The sequence below is a fragment of the Phyllopteryx taeniolatus genome, chromosome 19 (genome assembly GCF_024500385.1).
Source record: "Phyllopteryx taeniolatus isolate TA_2022b chromosome 19, UOR_Ptae_1.2, whole genome shotgun sequence".
Lineage (NCBI taxonomy): Eukaryota > Metazoa > Chordata > Actinopteri > Syngnathiformes > Syngnathidae > Phyllopteryx > Phyllopteryx taeniolatus.
The window spans coordinates 15,585,488-15,608,434 of NC_084520.1; the positions used below are offsets into that span (position 1 = coordinate 15,585,488).

At 43.3% G+C, this 22,947-nt stretch overlaps 4 protein-coding genes across 9 annotated transcripts in view; 2 read left to right on the plus strand and 2 right to left on the minus strand.

Annotated features, from left to right (window-relative positions):
- The first annotated feature begins 569 nt into the window (after positions 1-569).
- Positions 570-6,260, plus strand: anks3 (ankyrin repeat and sterile alpha motif domain containing 3). The gene is made up of 15 exons (XM_061755731.1): positions 570-1,087; positions 1,311-1,509; positions 1,616-1,737; positions 1,938-2,019; positions 2,398-2,515; positions 2,756-2,914; positions 2,980-3,105; positions 3,202-3,311; positions 3,379-3,531; positions 3,624-3,748; positions 4,292-4,433; positions 4,651-4,882; positions 5,052-5,096; positions 5,180-5,271; positions 5,595-6,260. The coding sequence occupies exons 1-14, from the start codon at positions 921-923 to the stop codon at positions 5,260-5,262; spliced, it is 1,863 nt and encodes a 620-aa protein (XP_061611715.1). The 5' UTR covers positions 570-920; the 3' UTR covers positions 5,263-5,271; positions 5,595-6,260.
- A 372-nt stretch (positions 6,261-6,632) lies between these two features.
- wdr24 (WD repeat domain 24) lies at positions 6,633-13,772 on the minus strand. Of its 3 annotated transcripts, none has more exons than XM_061755729.1 (11): positions 13,486-13,772; positions 12,370-12,457; positions 11,085-11,569; positions 10,499-10,676; positions 9,704-10,376; positions 9,457-9,566; positions 9,249-9,370; positions 8,949-9,053; positions 8,015-8,355; positions 7,202-7,386; positions 6,633-7,109 (listed from the first exon to the last, which is right to left on the minus strand). In XM_061755729.1, exons 3-11 carry the CDS (start codon positions 11,563-11,565, stop codon positions 6,941-6,943), a joined length of 2,364 nt encoding a protein of 787 aa, XP_061611713.1. In that variant the 5' UTR covers positions 11,566-11,569; positions 12,370-12,457; positions 13,486-13,772; the 3' UTR covers positions 6,633-6,940. The 3 variants fall into 3 exon arrangements, with proteins under 3 accessions (XP_061611713.1, XP_061611714.1, XP_061611712.1); XM_061755730.1 differs by having other exon boundaries at positions 8,015-8,352; positions 12,366-12,457; XM_061755728.1 differs by having other exon boundaries at positions 12,366-12,457.
- Positions 13,765-16,440, plus strand: zgc:112496 (uncharacterized protein LOC541336 homolog). 2 transcript variants are annotated; one of them, XM_061755732.1, is made up of 6 exons: positions 13,765-13,850; positions 13,938-14,088; positions 15,011-15,104; positions 15,186-15,345; positions 15,551-15,703; positions 16,210-16,440. In XM_061755732.1, the coding sequence occupies exons 1-6, from the start codon at positions 13,796-13,798 to the stop codon at positions 16,380-16,382; spliced, it is 786 nt and encodes a 261-aa protein (XP_061611716.1). In that variant the 5' UTR covers positions 13,765-13,795; the 3' UTR covers positions 16,383-16,440. The 2 variants fall into 2 exon arrangements, with proteins under 2 accessions (XP_061611716.1, XP_061611717.1); XM_061755733.1 differs by having other exon boundaries at positions 13,800-13,846.
- Positions 16,441-17,093: 653 nt separating this feature from the next.
- Positions 17,094-22,947, minus strand: part of rhbdl1 (rhomboid, veinlet-like 1 (Drosophila)) — a 37,482-nt gene continuing 31,628 nt past the window's right edge. For all 3 annotated transcript variants that reach the window (XM_061756613.1, XM_061756614.1, XM_061756612.1), the window contains one exon: positions 17,094-22,916. In XM_061756613.1, coding sequence (XP_061612597.1) covers positions 22,645-22,916 — 272 coding nt within the window. In that variant the 3' untranslated portion in view covers positions 17,094-22,644. The remainder of the gene's footprint in view (positions 22,917-22,947) is intronic.

The window sequence follows — 22,947 nt, forward strand, 5'->3', positions numbered from 1 at the left end:
TCAACAAATAACAATCCGCATTCATCACGAATCATTCTTTGATCTAATCAAACAATTCTCTTAAGGGCATAAATGAGGAATATCTTTCTTCTCCGAATATGTTGGGTCATTGTCATTAATGCTTACGGGTTTTTTTCAACTTATAACTCCCCAAGATCTCAGTCAATCAAAGCTCTCTATTTACGACATTTTATATGTTGTGTCATCATTCGTGGCGTTTGAAAAATGTAACTACCCAATTTTGACAAAGTAAGGAGTGCAAATTACAGATAACTATTTTTGAATTTAGAAGGGGAAAAAAAACCGAAATTTACTTTTTTTCGAATTTAGGGAGCAAAAGTAATAGAGGTCAGAATAATAAACCCTCAAATAAAGATTTACATATCAAAAGAAATTTCGATACTTAAGCTCACACTAGCTAATGAATTCAAATAGACTTAATGCAGAGTAAACACATAGAAACAGCAGCCTCTTTTAAATATTTCCCAAGATACCTGAAAAATGTCAGTGAGCTAAGTAGTTTGACTTCTTGACTTGCATGAAACCAGAAGAACAACCGGAAATCGCATGAAACCAGAAGAACAACCGGAAAAGGCAGAGCGGCGTTAGCTCAGGAACACAACTTGAACGATGAGGAGAAAAGTTGGAGCCGCGAGAAACACAATCAAATAATGTCTTTGTCATCACGCCGGCGTTATGCCATACATTAGTATAAAGTTGGACCAGTGAAGAGTGAATTCGTTACTGGGTAGGTGAACACCCGTGGGAAAAGTTGTCAATTTCAAGCCAAGTTCAAGCTAGCTTGGGTAGCTAGCTTGGTCTCAGGGCGACTTGTGTCAACCTCAGACACGCTCGGAGGAAACTATTGAACGACAGAGTTGAAACTTTGTGAACACTGAAGTCGGCAAAGGAAGACGAGAATGTCGGAGCTAAGCGACGAGGCGAGTGAGTCCGAGCAGCTGGGGGCGAGTCTCTCGCTGTGGCTGGGAGAGTCCCTGGTGAGCGCCGAGGAGCTGGACGTCCCTCTGGACCTGCACACCGCCTGCTCCATCGGACAGTACGACGTGGTGGCGGAGTGCATTCAAAGGTGCTGACACTCACCTGGATTGCTTGGATATTGTTGTCCAGGCTCTCTCAAACTGTTTTGGATGTTACAGGGGACAACATTTCACAGGGACCCCCCTTCATAATCCTAAAGCCAGTTAAACATAACTACCGTGTGCACTTTTGTTCCCTCGTCAAATAAGATAATCAAGATGAACTACCAAGCGTATGAAGTGTGGATATAACAGTCCGTCGTGTTTCTCCAGGCGCGAGGTGGACCTAAACGGGAAGAACGTCGGAGGATGGACGGCCCTGATGTACGCATCGTACATCGGCCACGACAACATCGCCAATCTCTTGCTGGAGGCGGGCGTGAACGTCAACGCCACCACAGCGAAAGGGCAGACCCCCTTGATGCTGGCGGCCAGCTGTGGGAATGAAAGCATCGCCTACTTTCTGCTCCATGTAAAAAAAAAACAAAAAAAACACCGTATTGCTAAATGTCATCCATGTTTTTTTTCGCCCTCTTGATCGCACCTGGCTCCAAATGTTTTCCTTTCGGTTCCAAAAGCAAGGTGCGGAGTTGGAGGTGAAGGACTCCCGGGGCTGTACGGCTCTTTTCCATTGTACAAGCGCGGGTCACCAGCAGATGGTGAAGTTCCTGCTCGATAACGACGCCGATGCCAACGTGAGGTAAGAATTTGTTTATTTTATAATTAGCATGCCGTGTCCCCCGCTATATTGCGGTTCATCATTCATTCTGAACCGCCACATCCCCAGTTATACGAGGGTGTGGTTTGATTTTTACTTCCCCTTTTAAAAATGGAGTTGTACAGGTTGTAGTTCACATTAATGGGCATTTGAAGAGCCGTGAATTATTGACTCACCCACAGGGAGCCTGGGTCTGGATTTACTCCCCTGATGGAGGCCGCCGCTTCTGGACACGAAATCATCGTTCAGTACCTGCTCGATCACGTGAGGATTAGTCTAAATCAGTGGTTCTCAACTGTTGAACCCCCGTTTTCCTGCTGTTTTTAAGTCATGACCCACTTTTAGAGAAGTTAATAACAAGGAAGAAAATGTACCCTTCTAAGTATTAAGAAACTGAGGGTCAACATGACAACTGATTGTACAAAAAAATGATCATAGTAAAATGAAGAAGTACTGAAATCTGTTGACAATGTTTGTTTTTTGGCCCACCAATCCATATATGTAGGTATCCACCTTTTTAAAATGTTGCGGACCCACAAGCTGCGGCTGGGGCACGGGGACCCCAGTCTGAGAACCACCTGGTCGAAAGCACGGCTCACATCCGTGTGATCGGCACGTGACTCTTACGTTTGTTGCTCACAGAAGGTGAAAGCGGACGAGCGCAACGCCAAAGGAGAGACGGCCCGAGCCCTCGCCATGTTGTACGGCTACACCAAGATCGCCAGCCTCATTGACTCGCACGCTCCGAGGAACAAAGCCGGTACTCGGCAACTTCAACTTCCACTGAAGATACTGGGCAGTGCTAGGTTTCTTAATTAAAAAAAAAAAAAAAAAAGTTAAAAAAATCTTTAGGCATCTTTAAAGGAGGAATAAATGTAGTGTGTTATCGGCACCCTCCAGATACAAGTGATGAGCATTACGAGCGTGGTCACAGAACTAGTTAAACACGTTAAGTCAAGGTGCCACTGTATTCTTATGTTTTTCCACCGGCACCCGTCAGGACACTTTGAAGACCTCAGCTCCTCCGAGGACTCCGACAGCGCCCCGCCGAGGCCGCGAGCGAGCCGCAGCCGTGCGAAAGGCGTCAGCATCCACGACGGGCCCCAGGCCATCGCCAAGTTCCGAGTCGGAGGCACCGGCCGGGCCGGAGGACAGAACGGTAAACGCTGCGCGTGAGGCGACGACACTTTGTGTGCACGCTGCCATTTTGTTTTCCGATCTCAGAGCCTCGCGCCGCGTCGGCCGGCCACGACACGTTGAGCAATATCGGCGAGCAGAGCGACGGCATCCGCTATCGCGACGTGACCTCGCCCATCAATGAGCTGGACGGGCAGAGTAACAGCAGCAGAGGTGAGAGGCGGCCGTGTCATCTGCTGTCGGGTCAGAGCAGGTGCCTAATATTGCGGTCCAGTCGCCGAGTACCAAAAGAACACCAAATGTGTGCAGACGACAGCCCGTTCTTCGACAACGACATGCCCACCATGAGGAGCAGCAGTAGCGGCAGCGAAGGTCTACCTCACGTGATCGGCTGGGAAGGCTCCGTGGAGAGCAACGAGGTGAGCGCACGGACCGAGCCGCGACCCATGTCACGTCCTCAACGCTCACTGACACCCGTCCCGCCAGGACTCCGACCAGTCCAAAAAGAGCAGCTCCCGTCGAGTAACTAAGGCTCATCACTCCAAAGGCAAAAGTCGCCACGCTGGAAACGACGTCACGGTGCACACTGGAGCTCCGGGGATGTGCTCGCATGTTCCGTCGTCCTACAGTGGTCCAAAGGCATGTCTGGGTATTATTTTCTAGCGAGTTGTCACACAAGGTCGAAAATGTCATTAAAAAAAAAAATATATATATATATATTATTCCTATAGGATCTGGCAGAGTTCTTGGAACAACTTGGCTTCTCAAAGTATCTGCCTTTACTTGACGAGCAAGACATTGATCTACGCATTTTTCTTACCCTGACTGAGAATGACCTGAAGGAAATTGGGATCACGTAAGGGCCTGCTGATTGTTAACCCCAACGTTCGAGTTTTCCATGTTTGTAATGAATTCATTAATGTATTTATTTCTAAACTTTGTGTCGCGAGCCAAAATTTGAATTGCAAGCGAGCTACCGATATGCCACCACTCTGACAGTGAAGTGGAAATACATTTGCCAATGCATTTTTAGTGGTTTCCATCACGGTATAAACTGTCACACAAACCAAAACTCACTTTCGCTATCTCACACGACGACTATTCCGCTATGTTCCTGACGACACTCACTCGGCCACGTGTTTTGTTTCAAAGCTTTTTGGTGTTTGGAGAAAAAGCAAATCTCAGAAGGGGGGACCCCAAAGATTGCAAAATAATTCACAACTTGTTCTGAATGATGTAATTGTCATTTGCTTTCTCTATAAGCATAGATGGGAAAATATCTAAATTTGAAATGTTCTTTTTAGGCCTTATCACCACCCTTACTTTAATGTAAAGGTAGTAAAACAACAGTTAAAAATGAAAAGTTTGTTGAAGCAAAAATACCCCGCGGACTTTGCAGGTTGTTTGGTCCGAAGCGCAAGATGACCTCAGCGATCGCAAGGTGGCACAGCAGCGCTCGACCTCCCAGCGACGCTCTGGAGCAGTCTTACGCTGACCAGCTGGAGGCCGAGATGCAGGAGATGGCCATTCAGCTGCACAAAGTAACCACTAGCGTTCTAACATTATCGTATATGACACTGTTTTCAACCTTTATTGAGCCCAGGCACATATTTTACTTTGGAAAAATCCCACGCGACACCAACAAACAGAAATGTCGCAGAAAGTATATACAATGTTTCCCTGCTAGATCCTACAGAACAGTGCTTGGGAATGACTAACTTCTGCACTCACCTTGTCCTTGGTTGTGGTCCACGTAAGCGCTGCGAGGAGGTGGAGGGCCTGCAGAGTCAGGTGTCGCAGGAGAAGGAGCTGCGTACGGTGATGGAGGGATGCCTGATGGAGGACAAGATGGCCTGGAGGAGGGTCCACGGCGAGCTGGTGGAGAACCACCGGCTGACCCAGGACATGAGCGCCACGTCGGCGAAGGTCCGGTCGTGTTGCTCGGAACTGCTCGCCTTGTTGAACGGCGGTCAAACGAAAAGTGACGCAGGTGAGTGGTTGCTATGCTGGATGATACGATTTAGAGCAAGCGATAAGCATTTACACGATCAAGAGTCCTGTAATATCAGTGTAAATGTTTGTATTTATATCATGACATAATAAAAATTCAAATATTAGCAAAATATTTTTTTTTACATATTCATTTACCATCCGTCCAGCATCCGAGCTTGGGAAGAAACTCAACTCGTACGAAGAAGAACTGGGTAAGACCGTCAACTGAAGTCCCCCGCAAAAGATTCTGCGCACACAGTCGAGTCCCCTCATGCCAATTGTTTCATCCAAACAGCGAACACCTTGCAAACCGTGCTTCAGAGTCTGAGGCGACTGAGCGCTCCTGAAAAAGTGGCAGACAGTTGGGAAAGGCCGTAATCTTTCCAGGTGAGGAAAAAACACAATCTTCAGATAAGGACAGCCTCACTTATCGAAAGGACTTTCAGCTGTTGATTAAATGGGACGAGCAAACAATAACAAATACAAAATGAAAACACTTGCAAGGAGCATGGCACAGACACCAGCGCGCGTCAATTCACTAGGCCACGCCCCCTTAAAGGCACACATCCACACATGGAAACGTGACACACACTTCTCACAGTACTTCACTTTTTCTCCATTATGTTTTGTTAAATAAGATGAATTTTTTTCCCTCAATACATTTTATGGTATTTATAAATTTCAAAGCAAGCATCGGGTCTTTGTTACAGTGGCTTCTGCAGTAATGACGGAGGGTGAAATGACCACCCTAAACAATGCCAGGGGGAGACCAGGCCAGACGCAGCCCACCCGGACGGACCGGAGCTCGCCAGATGCGGCCGATGCCCGAGGGCCCCGTGACAAGCAGGCGAGGGGGCGGGGGGGGGCACGTGACCCTCATGCGCTTGCGTTGGTCAGCATGGTTCTCGACTGCGGAAATGCTGTGAAATAGTTTCTAGGTTAGCGGTGGGCAAAGGATGACAGCCGGCGGGCCGCACGCAGCCCCGTTCTGTTCTTTAATTTGGCCCACCGAGCGTTTACGTTATCAAGAGTTAGTGCATTCGTGGGTTTCATTTTTACTTAAATTGGTCAATTCAAAAGAATCTAGTTTTTTTTTGTTAAACAATTATCAATGAAATAAAAAAAAAACAGTAAAATAAGCAAAAACTACATTATATTATTTAATTATTTAAATGAGCATGAATTGTATTATTTTACATATTTTACATACACGTTTAAGATTTATGTTTTATCTCATCTACGAATGAGCTTGTTGATCTATTTAAAAAAATTTTTTTGTAGGTTTGGCAATGTCCTGCTGAATGTATTCTTAACAAAAATCAAATTGTCATATCATTGTGAAAGGTGTGTTAAGAAAATAAATGTGTTTCAAATTATTGACTCTTCTTTTAACCGATATTTTAAACTTTTGAACGCTGGTGTATATAAGTAATGCATTCTAAAAAAAATCCCACCATATGGACCGGACCCTTTTCCCAGCGCAGGTGGCTAAAATAAAAATTGTGCATTCGGAAAATATTCACAGCGCTTCATTTTTACAGCATTTTTTTTTTTTTATATATTACAGCCTTATTTCGAACTGGCAAAAATATATTATTTTTAATCCAGTCCAAAAATCACTGAATCCAAATGAAAAATGTCAGCTTTCCATTTGTGTATTGCTAAGTTGAGTAGAAATCATGCAACATCTGCTGACGCTGCTCTTCCAACACAGCGGGATGTCAAATGTACACTTGTGGGAAAAAATATTCTTACATCACATCTGTTTATATACAAATCCACACGTTCAAGTACAAACATGATTCCACTTCAGTCTTAATATGAAAAGCACCGAGCAACACGTTCTTCGTTCATTGAGGAAAGCCTCAACAAAAGGAAGGATGAGGTCTGATTGGTCTGTGTGTGTGTACACATCCGGTAGTGTGTGTTTCTGTTAGTGTTTGTTTGTTTGGTTCTGTGTGTGTGGGTCTGTCTGGTTATGTTTGTGTGTGTTTATGTGGGTCTCTGTATGTGCGTGCGTGAGATTGATTGATTACTGGCCCTGTCCATGGTGAGTTCAGGTGTACTCGCACAGATGTCCGCAGCCTGCGGGACAGTGCGGGCTGCTCTTGAGCCAGTTGATGATGTGCTCCAGGTGGCCACCGTGACTGCAGCCCTGGCACCACACAAACAGACCCTTCACCACGTGGTGGCACACCGCGCACACGCTGGCACACTGGTGGCACCTACCGGACACACACAAACACACCTTTGTCTCAGAAAAGTCAAGAACTCTGTGTGTGTAGTGATGATTCTGAGGTCATATAAGAGAAACTACCTGTCACAAATCCAGCCCCTGTTGTTCATGGGCCGTTTGCAGTTGCTGCAGTTGATGTGCAGCGTGGTGGAGGTCTGATTCAGGCACGTGATGGCGCTGCACGTACTCAACTTGATCACCTCATTGGACACGTTCCACAACTCAAAGCGCTGCAGCAGGTCGATGTAGGACATGTACCAGTGCTCCTAAATGGGAAAGCACATTCAAAGCTCGGAAAAAAATGGACACCGGTGCAGCCATTTCAGCTAAAACAATGTTTAGTAAATGAGCAGTTAGAGCACTTAACAATGCTGTGAAAAGGTATTTGCCCCCTTTCTGATTTTGTTATATATTTATCACACTTAAATGTTTCAGCTCATCAACACTTTGTCTGTTCCGGTCACGTAAGGATTCTTGGATTTGTCAAGAGGAGGGCTTTGAAGTGTAAATAATAGTATCAACCTATGATTGAACAGAACAATCTGGAAACAAATGGACATGGAAAAGGACATCAATAAAAATACAAAAAAAAAAACACATGGACCAAAGGTTGGTCCAAGAGGAACACCCTTAGGCTGAATTAGTAGATTTGAAGTTTTTTTCATGTTTTAGGTAAAAGTCATCACACTGTTTGATAGTCAATGTTTTTATCCAAAAAAAAAAACCAACGCTTTTCTCTCAAACACAGGCTATTCATATATTTTGAAAAGATCACCAATTCTTAATTTGATAAAAAAAAATTGTGAGGATAGCCAACAAAATTGAATTTAGGAAGGGCCAAATACTTTTTGAAGGCACTGTAGTCAAGCACTAAGCCGGAAGGCGTTCTATTACCTGGGTGAGGTCGTCAATCTCTTTCCGGATGCGCTCGCCCAAGACGATGAGCACGGACACGGCCATCTGCACGTCGCCCTTCTCGGCGTAGTAGCTGAGCATCTCGCGCACGATGGGGCAGAAGAAGCTGGCGGGCAGGTCGGGCGTGAAGAGCGGCTGCGAGATGGAGATGAGCGAGAAGGACTCGATGGGCGTCAGGCACGTGACTTCGGCCTCGTTGCCGCTGACGTGCGGCGAGTCGGCCTTGTCCTGCTGAAGGTGTTCGGGGGCCGACGGGTTGTCCAGGATGTCGTGGCGCAGCTGGAAGGCTTCCTGGGGGAGCGTGCACTCCTGCTCCTCTGCTACGACGCAACACGGCAAGTTGAGTACATAGGACACAGGTGGGACAAGTGCGGCCCGGGGGCTCAATTCTTTAATCCGGCCCACCAGGCAATTATATTAGTATGAGTCCTGTAATGTTTTGTTACGTTCATTTAGCTCATTAAATACTTGGTTAATTGATTTGGCATAAATAAATGGTTACGTATAATACAATTAATTATAAAACAAAACAAATGATCAAAATGAGCTATTTTACATTGAAAAGAAAATATTACTGTAAATAATTGGTTAGGTTTATTGAAATTTATGATACATAAAGCAATTAAAAATGAGAATCCATTATTTGAGTATTGATAAGAATGGACATTCCCATTTAAATGTTTTGCTATTAAATAATTGGTTAAGTAGAATTAAAATAATTACAAAAAGAGAATGAATGATTTGTTTAAAACAAAAATAGGACTTAGACATTTAAGTTTTTGAAAATTGCATAAATACTTGCATTCGAAATAAATTAATGAGAAATAATACAATCAGAAAACGAATAAAAAAAAGAAACAATTTTACATATTTTTGAAATGGGCACCACAGATTAGTGATACGACTGACTGACCTGTCTGGTTGTCATGTTCCACTGTGTAAAGATCGTCGTCATCCAGCTCGGCGTCACCAAACATGTACTCGGCTTGCCCCTCGCTGCCCTCTGTCTCCTCATTTTCTGAAGGCAAAATGAACACATGGATGCCCGACATCCACATTATTAAATAAGAACGAACGTGTCCTAAGTAGGGTTGGTCAAGTCATCGAGTTTATTGATGCGTCGCCAACTAAGCGATTTGGTCATTTTTCGAAAAGCGACTATTGACTCAATTCCTGAAGGTCAAGTTACTTCCACCTCCATGAATGCTCTCACCTTCATTATTATTGCTGATATTTTCAGGCTCCAAGTGGATATTGTCCTGTCTGCTGTCGCCTTTGTTGCGCTCCAGTCTACTCTCATTGCCCATGCCGGACCCCATCTCCTTCATACTGAAGCTGAAAACGTCAGTGGACACTCTAAAGTTAGTTCTGCTGTTAATATGCGGAAAAGCGCAGGGATTTGTTGTGAAGTATATAAGCACCTGTTCATTAGAGGTAAGGTGCCAAGTTTACTGAGGTGGTTGGGACCAGGAGTCGTGATGTTTGCTGGGTCGGAGAACATGATTCTCAGCATGGTCCATGTTGTGGAAACCTGTGAATGTAAATAAAAATCAGGTCGCTGTAAATGTATGTAAATGATCCCTGCGACGCACATTTGGCCTCGACCTATTTTTCTACTTGAATTATTCGAGGAATCGTTGCAGCCCGAGGTCGCCGGTGTTTTTGTACCTGAGGTCTTTTGAGCTCGCGGGCCACCTCGGCGTTGTGATCGCACAGCTCGGCGAACGGCTTGCCGCCGAGGAGGTAGAGTTGCGCCGTCTTAACAAACCAGTCCATGCGATTGCTATCCAAGTCTGTCTCAAAGACGCTGAGAGCGCTCGACACGTGAGCAAACTGTTCCGTCGGGTCGGGCTTCTTGAAGAAGAAGATGGGGTAGCGGCGGTCGCCCCCGGGGTAAGGCTTCCTGTTAGCGTCGCCGCTAATCAGACTCTCCTTGGCGGCGAAGGCCAGGTCGCCGAACAGGCCGAAGCACAGGCCCTCGGGGTTGGCCTTGTCCACGGGCCGCGTGGCGTCCTTGAACATGTGCTGGTACAGCGTGCTGTCCTTGGAGCCCGAGAGGAGGAAGTGAGGGTCGTGCTGGTGGCGCCACACGATGCCCGTGGTCACGTCCTTGTGCTCCTCGAAGGTGGCGAAGGGGATGAAAGGCCGCCGCACGTCCCACACGTAGATGTTGTGATCCACCATCATGGAGCAGGTGGCCAGGTGGAACTTCCTCTCCGGACGCCACTTGACTCGCGCCACCGAGGCGATGGTTTGGACGCAGTAGATCTCTTTGGCACGGTTTGTGGTCATGTCCCACACCTTCACCATTTTATCTCTGCCCCCTGTGGCCAACCAGCCCCTGAAATGGAAGTCAAAACTAATTACAGCCGATATCACAGGGGTACTTCCACGACAGAAGTAAATAAAATAAAAAAAATAAAAAATAAAAAATAAAAAAAAAATAAAAAGATCGTATTTTACCTGTCGTCGGGATGCCAGTCACAGCAGAAGACCGGGCCTGTGTGGGCGGTGAACATTCGTTCGTAGCGGTCGGGCCGTCGGATGTCCCACAGCTGGACGTTTCCGTTCTCGAAAGAAGCGGCGAAGGTGAAGTAATCCTTCATGCTGAACTGGACGTCCCGCACACTCTCTGACTGACCTGCGATACAAAAAGAGCATCAAAATGAAAAAGTTAATTGAATTTGATAGGAATTCGACTTTGCACAGTGAAGACCGAGATGTTTATGGTTTGGAATGTGCTAATTCTTTAGAGAACCTATCTTCCGTCATTCCCAGAAAAACCCACCAATAGCCAATGTAAAAAAATATTGCTTTGGTGCCATCTTACTGCCAATGAACTACATTGATGTGAGGGGAGTAGCTTCCTTTAGTCAGGCCAGAGCCTGTGTGATAAAGTCTAATGCGTCTACTGCAAAGCACAACTAACGTAGTACAACAGCACAAAGTATCGATGTTCGCTAAATGACATTAGTCTCTCTGTAGCGCAGCTTTTCGCCTATTTGGGTGCATCTGGAATGTATCCCCGCGCAGCTTTGATTCATATTACCTGAGAAAGTGCTTACGGACTCCTTCTTGCGCAGGTCAAAGCACTTCATGAAGCCGTCCTGCGAGCCACTCAGCAGCATGCACACCTCGCTGGGGTGGAAGCACACTTTGTTGACCGTCCGTTTGTGCTCGGTGAACAGCTGGTCCTGCTTGTTGCGAGACGGCTTGCTCAGGTTCCACGTCACCACGGCGCCGTTGGTGGCGGCGGTGGCCAGCAGGTTGTCCTCCATCTGGTGCCACATGACGTCGGCGCAGCTGAGGTTGAGCGACGGCTTGCGGCCCACGCGCAGATTCATCTTCTCCACGAACTGCTCCTCCTCCAGCGCGTAGATCTTGAAGATGTTGCGGCCGGCCACCACCACCTGCGTGGCGTCGCGGCACACGCTGATGGCGTTGGCGGGGGCGTCCAAGTGGCAGAACATGGTTCGACCGCTGATGGCGCTGCTGCCCAGCGCTGTGGTGACCCGGGACATCTTCTCCATGCTCCTACAAAAACCACGTCTTTACAAAATACATTGGCACCTTGGACTTACCAATTAAATTAGTTCACCAACACCATGCACCTAACGTGTACACAATCACAAACGTGTTACATAAACGACTGTATTCAGTAGTTAACATTATTCAACACAAAGCACCTTCACATGAGGCTCATCAATAGTATTAGCTACAGTTTTAGCCAAAATAACATGCGAGCACACACGCACGTGACTTCACGCATGGGCAAACATATGTCCACTAGCACTTTACACGAATGGTACTGTCATTAAACTCACTTTTTGGCACTTACACACAATAATAAACATTAGGGAATACAGGCAAATTGTATGGCAATGTACACCACACAGGCTATTAGTAGCTGCATCAAACCTACTTTTAGTTTTACTTTTTGGTGCAGAATGCACATTCAATGACCGCCAACTAAACAGGACATCTCAAATGCAGACGAAGAAAAAAAACAAAAAAAAAAAGTTAAACCTAACAACAATAGCAAGCTTCCACCAGATGGCGACAAAGTAAAACTTTTGTTGCTTTGGCCTGGGCACAAAAACAGCAAAGAATTGTTTAAAAAAAAAAAATCAATAACTTGTTTTGAATATTGTCATTTCCTTTCTCTGTAAGATAAGGGGAGACTGATTGAAATCAGATTTCCGTGATTTTACTTATATATATATATATAAAACACTAGAACTAGTGGTAAAAAACTATGTGCAGTAATGTCAGTAATATCGCTATTTAAACAAATAATTAATATAATTAAATACAAGTAAGCATGCATTACCAACTTGGTGAAGAACTGCTGACCCCTTCAACGTTTGCAGCAGCTCAGAATCCACTTCATGCTTTCCCATGAGAGGCAACCTGCTGGAGGGTCTATCGCACCACAAAACAAAAACAAAAAAATGCCCTGAATATTACAAACTTGCAACCTATAAATGGACAGGTCTTTGACAAGAGCGCTATTGACTCTGTGATGCCTTCCACTGGGCTCCTTGTCAAACGCAAAACAAATTGAAAATCATTTCCGTTGTGTGTTTCCCAGCAGGAATTAATTGAAACAACACAACTTTTTCGACCGCACTCGGGACTAGATCAGAGGTGTCAAACTCATTTTTGTCACGGGCCACATCGTAGTTATGACTTCCCTCGGAGGGCTGCCACAACTGTGAACCCATATAAATGAAAGATTACCTCCCATACTGTAATTATATACAGTACACACAACACATTGCCGAATAGCCAGTTTTGAAATCAGAAGCCTATAAAAACATGTTTTTCAACTATTTCATTTCTTTTCAAAGGTAACAATCGCCAGCCATCAGAGGGCACATATTGACAACCGTTCACGCTCACATTTACACTTGTGAGTCCTCGGTGAAGCTAAAATGCATGTTTTGGGAATGTGTGAGGATGGACAAGTGGGGAGAGCATGCAAAGACAGGAAGGCCGGAGCCCGGATTCGAACCACCAACCTCAGAAATGTGAGGCGGATGTGCTGACCACTTGGGCTCCATGCCGCCCTAAATATTGAATTATTCGTTCCTATTAAACAGGTCAATGAATAGCTTAACTAAAATGTTAATAAAATTGGCACACTGTAGTGTTATTCAATTGGCGTTAGGATTATGAGGGGCTTCTTTTATTTAAAAAAATAATAATAATAATAAAAAAAATCTCCCCTGTAAGGTGTCTCTGTAGCCAAAGTTTTGACAACGTCTGGTGGTCTATATTGTTTACTTTTGTGACTATTCGGTGCATTGTTATATTTACGATCCCCTCAAAAACGAGGTCTGACGTGGTTACTCTAGATAATAACCTACCGAACTGCACACTTGTCCTAGGACGATATAATAGATATCATTGGGCACTTTTTTTTTTTTGCAATGTTTCCCAGTTCTTACCTTCATGTTTGGAGGTTGCGGTCCTGTGTCTGGAAATAGCTCAACTCTGTGCATTTCCATAAAGACGGCTGCACTGTGATGCTAATGCGAGCTGGCTAAACCGAGCCACGAGCGACGCCAACTCGGTTTCGCGGGCACTCCAGATAATAACGGAACTGCGGGATTATTAATTTATTTGAGGTCGAAGCAAGGAAAAAAATAAAATAAAAAATAAAAAACGGCACAGGCTAACAGAAAACATGCTCACCACTACTTGCATTGCCGGAAGTAATAGTACAAACGATACTCTCGCGAGACTTCGGTGGTCCTCATGCGGAAACGTCACACGATTATTTGCAACTTGAAGCTTAGTGTTTTTTGTGTGTGTGTGTGTCCAATTATAGATTATATTGTGGAAACAAACGTAATTAATAGCTCTGTGTTACATTGAGGAATTCTATGTTGATTTGCAGGCGATGCTGTGAGCTTGTTTGCGACCATGAGTGGACTGTTTGACTGTGTGCATCCAGCAGCATGGAGGAGAGTTGAAGGCAAATATTGGGACGTGGTGGAGGCCAAGAGCAAGAGCAAGAAACCTGGCAAGCTTCTCCAACTTGACAAGTGGTAATAATCACTGCATCGGCACAGCAACACCTGCAGTACAGTAAATCAGTGACCATTGATGAGAACTGGCAATGCAATGTAACTAACAGCTTTTGGTTTACGTTCATCCTTTTATTGTATTTTATTTTTATACATCTTTTTTGGTAGTTTTGTTATTTTCTGAAATCTTTTTAAATTGAAAGGGCATTTTTGAAAATTCTGGATCAGCACCTTTGGGGGAAAAAAAATCCTTTTTTACTTTTTGAACATTTTCCTTTTTTTGTTTAGTAAAGAAAATATTTCTGTATCTCTCTATGTGTTATATGTCATTTACATATACAAATGGTTGAAAAGGCATCTTTAAAGTCATGTTTTTATAAAATTAATTTGAAAGAAAATATGGGGGGGATATCACATTTTAAATTTAAATGCATTATATATATATTTTTTATTTGAAAAAATTCTGTATTTGCATCATATTCTGGTAACTTTATCTAAAATCAATATTCATATAAAGATTAAGACAAACACTATCAGCACCTTTCAAAAAACTCCTTGTGGAAAAAATAAATAAATAAAAATAAATCCAGAATCGTTTAAGTGTAATTGCATGATTTTTAAATGTATTCATTTTATATTTTTCTTTAACAAAACAAAATTATCTGTCTAGGGAACACTTTTTTGTAAATTTACTATTATTTTTCAAACATAATTTTATTTATTTATTTTTTTTCTAAACAAAATGAAATGCACCGTTATCCAGATCCACACCTTAATATTCCATGTGTCACCAATAACGTCTTCAACAATATGTAGAAATCAGTTTTAGGCCTTTCGCCAACTGTTGTACTCTTTGACTAGAGTATACCAAAACGACTACGGTGGAGAAGTGCGCGTGTAGTGTGATTTAAAGGTAACCGATCCTAATATTGTGTGCGCTCAGGTACCAAGAGGAGCTGCCGGCTGTCATTTCAAGTCGATGTGATAAACATGTCACTCTGTCAGAGGTGGTCAAGCTGATGGAGTGGAAGCTCACTGTACGTTGCTCCTCGACACACACACACACACACACACACACACAGGAATTCAGCGCCTTAGAGCTGCATCCTTGTCCGCAGAGGGGGAAGTTCAGGCCTCGTCTGCAGCAGCTCGTGTCTTCAAACAGCGAGGAGACAGTGGACAAATGTTCCAGAAAGGCCTTCAGCCTCTTGCCCGATGTAGCGGCGGCCATCGCAGAGCTCAGCTCGCTGAAAGGAGTCGGGCCGGCCACCGCGTCAGGTCAGCACCTCCGCGTCGTACCCTCATTTAAAAAAAAAAATAATAATAATAATAATAATCACCATGGCAAAATGCCATAAACACATTATTGTTTAAAAGAAAAAAAGATTTCGCAGGGGCACAAATGAGAGATTAGAAAATTGTCTTTAAGCATGCGGCGTAGTTGGTTTGCAATATGTAAAGGCAGCGTCCGCGTGGTTTGCAGCGGTGTTGGCCGCAGCAGCTCCCGACCAGGCCGCGTTCATGTCGGATGAAGCCACGGAGAGCGTGCCGGGGCTCCGACCCGTCCAGTATACAGCCAAACACTACACGCTCTACCTGGACAAGATGGTGGACATGACCAACAGACTTAACAAAGGTTGAAACTTTGATTTACGGGGGATATAAAAAGTCTACGCACCCCTGTTCAAAAGGTTTTTGTGATATAAAAAACAAAACAAAGACCAAGATAAAGGGGACAACACCTATAACCTGTACAACTCAATTGAAATATTTTCGAGAGGGCTAGTAAAAAACAAATGGAGATAATGTGGTTGCATAAATGTGCACACCCACTTACAATTGGGGATATGGCTGTTCAGAATGAACCAATCACATTCAACCTTGCCACCATTTAAAGCACCTCTGATTAACCGCAATAAAGTTCAGGTGTTCTACTAGGCTTTTCCTGACATTTTTTTGCTTCCTAACAGAAGCCCGAAGGTTTTAATACTGTGTTCATAATTAGATCCATTTTCCCAAATTCTTTTAAACCACAAAAACCTTGCATTTGAGCAGGGGTGAGTGGACTTTTTATATCCACTGTACCTCAGCTCTTCGTCTTATGTTCTCCTTCCGGCGCCGTTTGCTGCTCCTTTTCTTTAGCGGACCCTCAGCCTGATTGGACGCCCCAAAGGCTTGAGCGCTGTTTGTGGGCGCTAACCGTCGCTAAGCAACAGCAGCTCCCGATTCTTGAGGAGCTTGACGTGAAGGGCGGCAGTGTGGTGGAAGAGTGTGTGGATGCTGATCACAGAGCAACCAGGAAACGTAAAAGATGAAGTAATAACTGTGAAATATGTTTTTGTACTTCAGTAGTAATAAAGTCTTTTGTGGGTATCATTGTCAAACGTTATTTTCCCCCCCCTTCCATCCTAACTTAAAACGAAGAGATCCTAAGGTGTTTTCTGGATCTGAGAAAGAAAAAGGAATAAGATTTGACACGAGCACAACAAATTACAACCTGATCTGAACACATTTGACAGCAATATAAAAGTCTCAACATGTTTTAAAAGGTGTTTAGTGTACTGGTGCATCCCTAACACTTAATACATTACAGTTCAGTTCACATTTCTGAAGGTGTATTCGGGCCACTGGAAAGCAAATCATTTGCTCCTATTGCAAAAAAGTATAACAAATATATTACCATTACAACTAATCTTCTAACCCTTTCCTGAAATTTCATCAAAAAGGATTCATTTTTATTTCTCTGAGAAAATAATGGGTTAATTTATTGTAAAGGGTTACTAATGGAAAGAAAATGCCATTTTTAAATAAATTGTATCAAATGATTTTGTTGAAAAAAATAAGGCTGAATTATTTTATTAAAATAAACTATCAACAGATGTATATACATATTTTACATAATTATTTTTTTTTTTTACCTCATCTTCCACCCCCCCCCCCCAAAAAAAATCTAGTTTGCGCACTCACGGAAGTCAAACAACCTCCCCTGGTGGAGGTAATAATAAATAATGATGCACAAAAAGCTGTTGGATGTCACCACAGTATCATTCTTTATTTATATTGTTTCCAAATGAAAGCAAAATACAATGACCAGTACAAAATAAAACAAAATATATTCATATATATACAATATAAAATGGTTCAATTTTAGAACATTTAAAAAGTACATACAATAGGTAATGAAATAATTCATGAGGACTTTGATACAAATATTCCGCATGTAAATTGAGTCATCCTTGCGTGTGACGAAGAGAAAAATAGCTTTTTGTTGTTGTAAACGCTGTGTTGGTGCAACCTCGTGTCTGCTTGGCGGCGAGATTGAACCTTGTCGTAAGTTTGGCACCGTTGTATGGACACAGGAAGCAGCTCATGGATGCAAATGGCTACCTGAGTGGCTTACACAGCTCTCAGGATTGGTGAGGAAAATAATGATAAAAAAAACAAAACAAATATTTTTTTTTCTTGATTCCATTTGCTACACAAACCTCTAATATTTGACTTCCCATTCAGAGCGGCACGCTTGTTGTTTTATATGAGCCCATTTGTTTTTCTGCACATTATTTCTTTCCTCCATTTAAAATCAATTACTGCTAACTTCAGTGGAAATTCTGATTGACTTGCTTTAAAGTCATTCTGTCAAGAATCACAAGTTGTACGATTGTGTTACGATTAGAAGCAGCTCTCCAACAGCTCTTGGACTTTTCATGAGGTACTGTACACCTGCACAATCTAATGAAAGATTCTTCAATTTCATCTGGGGTGACAATAACAAGGCATCGGATGTAATAGCACAATGTATTGCTAGTAAACAATATGGCACATGACAATGTTAAAAGCACACTATGACACCAGGCATGTAAAGACTTTCTCACCACGACATCACGCTTACTTCCGTGTGGCAAAAGCGCAAGTGATCTCCGATTCCGCCATGAGTAAACAAATCTTTGACCAAGGCAAAACGATTGAGAAAATGGCTTGAATGAGGATTTTAGTCTTCTTTGAAGTGTTGAAAAGGAAATCTTACATGAGGTGAATTACTTCCAAGGGAGACAAAACGTTGACTAAAAAGATATCCGCTTACAGCCTTCGGTGGCTGGACTACATCTCACCGGGTGGCCACGGGCATTTTTCACGGCGCTACAACGAGGCGCTCTAAAGCGGGCATGTCAGCGCGAAGCCCCAGTCCACATGCTGGCTGTCACACGTTGGGCTTTTAACAATTTTTTGACCTTTTTCTTACGCCTTCTCTCCATGACGTGCATGCACCTGTGGCCGACAATGAGGCGCTCTAAAGCTGTCAAGCCCGCAGACTATCCAAAATCGAGATGCATTTTGACGTTTCAACATCATCTTGCTGACCTTGGCGAACACAAACATGAGCTGCGTGAGGAGGCCACGTGAATAACTCAGCTCCTGTCACTCAATGCCAACCCGTCCTCTTCATCATCATCATCATCATTATTACTACCATTAACAAAGTGTTCTAGAACAAAATATGCCAATGCAATGAAGACCACGTAGCCTGTCGGGTCCACTCACTGAAGGGAGATACCGGTGTGTGTTTGCAGCCATGCATCATGCTGACAGCGGGGATGTTGTCATGATAGTTTGATAGGCTGATAAATCACACGGGGGGGGGGGGCGGATACACTGCTCAGGAAAATTCAAGGGAGACATAATCGCATCATCAATCTGATAGTATCAGCAGAAGGAGGTGCAACACTCAGGTAGTGCTTTTTGGGTCCAGAAGAAACTTTTCAAAAGAAACCCCTAACGCCAATTACACATACAGTAACAAACATATGTATCCCTAAATGCTGGAAGAAATAAAAAGTTGCAAAAAAAGTTCAGAAATTTCAAACTTCAGAAGAACAAAGACCTTTCTTTTGGGGGCGGGGGTGAAAATTCATCATTTTACAAGAATAAAGTCAAGTGAATTTGAAAAACACAACTTTATTCTCACAATATTTTGCCTTTTATTCTGGAAAAGACGCCTTGATTCTCTTAAAAGACTATACGGTGGTGCCTTGAGATACAAGTGATCTGATTTAGGATTTTTGCGAGATACGAGCCGTCGTTTGGGCTATTTTTGCTTTGACTTATGAGCAAACATTTGAGTTACGAGCGCCGTACGGTGGCAGTGAACTCAATTCAACTCACTTTACAGCAAGCAGCGGTTTGAAAGACGCTTCAATCGGTTTATTGACGTTTACTGTCAAACTAAACAACAGAAAGAGAATTATTGTTAGTTATTTCATATTAGCTGTGTAATTAACACAACCACATAACTTTCCCTTAAAGTCCGCACGCTTAATTACATCATATCACATAATAGTGATAATAATAATGTTATTCTAACCAGTTCCATGTATGTATATCGGTATATCTATACTATACCGCCCCCAGGTGGCCAAGGCGCACACACCAGAAGGAGTGACACGATGTTGATTGAATTGAAGCAAAAAAAAAAAATCTAGCAAAAATCGTTGAATTCTTGAAACACTATAGAAAGAGTATGGACGGATATTTCATCCGCTGAGATATGGGATGTGAGTTTCAAGTGTTCCCTTCAACATTTTTGAGCCGTGTCCATTTTTTTTTCAATTGGCTTCATCTCATTTGAACAAATTAAAGAGTCAAGTTTGTATGTGGACAAGTTGGTGTGTATGTGTTTATTTTATATATATATATATATATATATATATTTTTTTTTTACAAAAATCCAAAAGCACTTAGTAGCCCTTTTTTACAAGTTCCTATGAATCTAAAAGTTAAAGAGGCACATTAACCTCCGCTCAGACATCCCCTTTTTCTTCATTATAGGCTACCGGGGTATGTATGCATTATTCATCGCTGTACTGTATCCTCGCTTCGGCCAGCAATAACATTTCATAGCGAACACGAGCGGGTTCCATCGATTATCCATTACTCCGACGTAATGGTTGATTTTCTTCTAATTTTCCAAATACTCGGGCCGAGTTGGACGGTTTCATCCAGGAGGGACTGCAGAGGAATCGAATTTATGAACCCATTGGCAAAAGTATCAAATGTTCAGCCAAGTAACGTTCAAATGAATTGATGATCGGACGAGTGGAAATGGGAGGGGTGAAGGAGTGAACGCAATCCTCGGCTTGAGTCGTGCGACAGAAATCCATATCGTTTGGAATTTGCCCGCCCGCGTCCACACGCACTGCGGGCGAGGACTTTATGCGCGTCGGCAAAACAAACCGTCAACTATAAACAACTTGTACAAGCCGGTGAAAAAGGTGAGGGGGGGGAAATTAAAAAGTCAGCTACATGAGAAAGTTTCAAAGGCGTGTCCTCGCACAGTTTCGTCGTCTTTGACTTGGAATATTCACAATGAATAACATGACTTCCACACGCTATCAATGCTACACACCTGCAGCTCTTTTTGTCCTCTTTTCTTTTTTTTTCATTTCAAAACCATCTCGGATAAGTTCTTTCTATGGCTTATTTTGTAAAGCACTAAAGTTTGTATAAAGTCAAGTGAGGGACAACAATCGCAGCCTTCTTTTTGCACCCTTTGAAATCCATAAAGAGACTCTTGGTTGTGAACGGACAACACGCGCGCACACTATTATCAAATGAAAAACAGCAACAATTGAGTCCCCCTCCCCCGCGCTCTAGAGTTACATTCCTTTACAAAAAAGTGTACAGGCCGTACGGAGGAGAGGCTGAGGTATTGCCTGAACCTCAGTTCAGTCTGCACTAAGCGTGCCACTTCCTGCAGAACCAGGAAGTGGCTGCTCTCAAAGACAAAAACCCAGAAGAGACGTACATGTGTGTGTGTGTGTGTGTGTGTGTGTGTGTACATCAAAGCATGACATAGCAAATATTAATTACATTGTGATGACCGTCTCCTCACCAGTGTCATCGCCATGGTTACCTCCCTACGGCCACCGACGACGGAAAGCCGTTTGAGCATTTATTGCATATCCTTGATATCCAGCTTACGGTCCTTGTACTAGTACGGTCTTCGGGATTTTTTTAGGCTGATGCCGATTCCGATATTTGGCAGAATAAAATTCCGCTAACCGTATATGTATATATGCTTACAATGAAAAAGATATGAATGACAGGCAGAACATTTGACTGTTTTACAATATTTGATCCTTTAGTATTTGTTTGACTTTACGACAGCAAGAAAGATCATCAGGTTTTTTTTAAATGTAATTATTTTAGTCTTATGTTTTAATGTGTAAAAAAAATACATTAAAAATAAATGTAAAAAATTATCGGAAAACAAAAATCGTTTGATTTTTGCCGATTTGAAACGGGATGATATTGTCCGGCCGATAAAAGAGCACACTAGTAGAACGACTGCGTCTTACTATATTTTCCCCGTTGTTCGACATTTCTGCAAACTAGTAGAACAACTCTGGCATACTAGTAGTGCAACCACGTTCCTAGAGAGACAAAACTGTGCCAAGTTGTCCTGCAAGTGTGCAGAAACTTCATACAGTAGTGGAAAACATTTTACGAAGACACAGTTGTTCTACTAGTACATCCAAGTCATTACTAGTGCGCAGAATTGTCTAACTAGTGAGGAGAAACAGTGTACCAGTTCATGGACTTCAAGTTCGAGTTCGATATCAAGCATATCAAATAGCATTTATTCAATATCTTTGATATCCAACTTAAGGTCATACTAGTAGGCCAAAAGTGGGACTAGTAATGGGAAAAGCATTACTAGAAAGATACAGCCCTTCCAGTAGTGCGCTAAACTGTCTTATGAGGACAAAGAGTGTACTAGTACTAGGACCAAGGGTATCTAATATCATACAAGCTGAAAATAGCTGTCAGGAAAGCCGTTCGAGCATGTATTGATGTCAAGGATACCAAAGCCGTCTTTTTTTATATCCTTGGTATCTAGCTTAAGGTCATACTAGTAGGCCAGAAGAAAACAAAAACGAATAGTAAGACACTGTTGTTATACTAGCGCACACTTGTTATCCTGCTAGTGGTCGGGCCTTGTTGTGTTACTAGTATAGCACAGTAGCTTACGAATAAGCTTGCATTGTGGAGCCAAAAGTGGCACCAGTAGTGGAAAAAAAACATTGCTAGTAACACACAGTCGTTTTTCTAGTGCGCTGAATTGTTTTACTTGTGAGGTCAAAGCGCTTACTAGTACATGGACCTTAAGCATAAGGATATCAAAGATCCACAGTGTCGGTCCAAGGTGACAATTAACCCCCGCTGATTAAAATAACGGCCACCTTGATGGTAACAGCTAATCAAACTGAGTGAGCCGCTTAGCATTTGTAAGGACATTCTTTTTTGTTGTTGTTGTTTTTGTGGCATCTCTCCTTGTTTGTTTCACGTAATGAATCAGCTTTTCAACGAGCACAGCCACTCAGTGAGAGTCCCAAAAAGATAAAAACTTGTTCTGCCACTACCCTCTTTAATAAAAGAGACATATTTCTTCATTTTGCAAATGATTCCCGATGTCGTCGGCGGTCGAAACGGATGGTTTTAAATGTATTTAAAAAAACAAAACAAAACAAAACAAACAAACAAACAAAAACCTGTTCTGAAGTCAGTCGTGCGAGGCTTTCATCAGGGAGCCGGCGGGATCTGCACGCCCAGCAGCTCGTAGGCGAAGATGTTCCAAAAGATGGCGAAGAGGAGGAAGGTGATGAAGGAGAAGACGATAACCCACCAGGAGCACTGCTTCTGCAGGCTCTCCTCGTAGCTGCGTAAGATCAGGAGGCCCATGCTGATGCCCACCACGGCGCCCGACAGGTGGGCCATGAAGCTGGGCTGCGGCCCGGACGACGGCAGCGGCGGGGAGAAGCGCAGCCACACTGCTCGACCCACCTCCGAGCTCACTGCACCGGAGGAAACAAAGTCACAATTCAA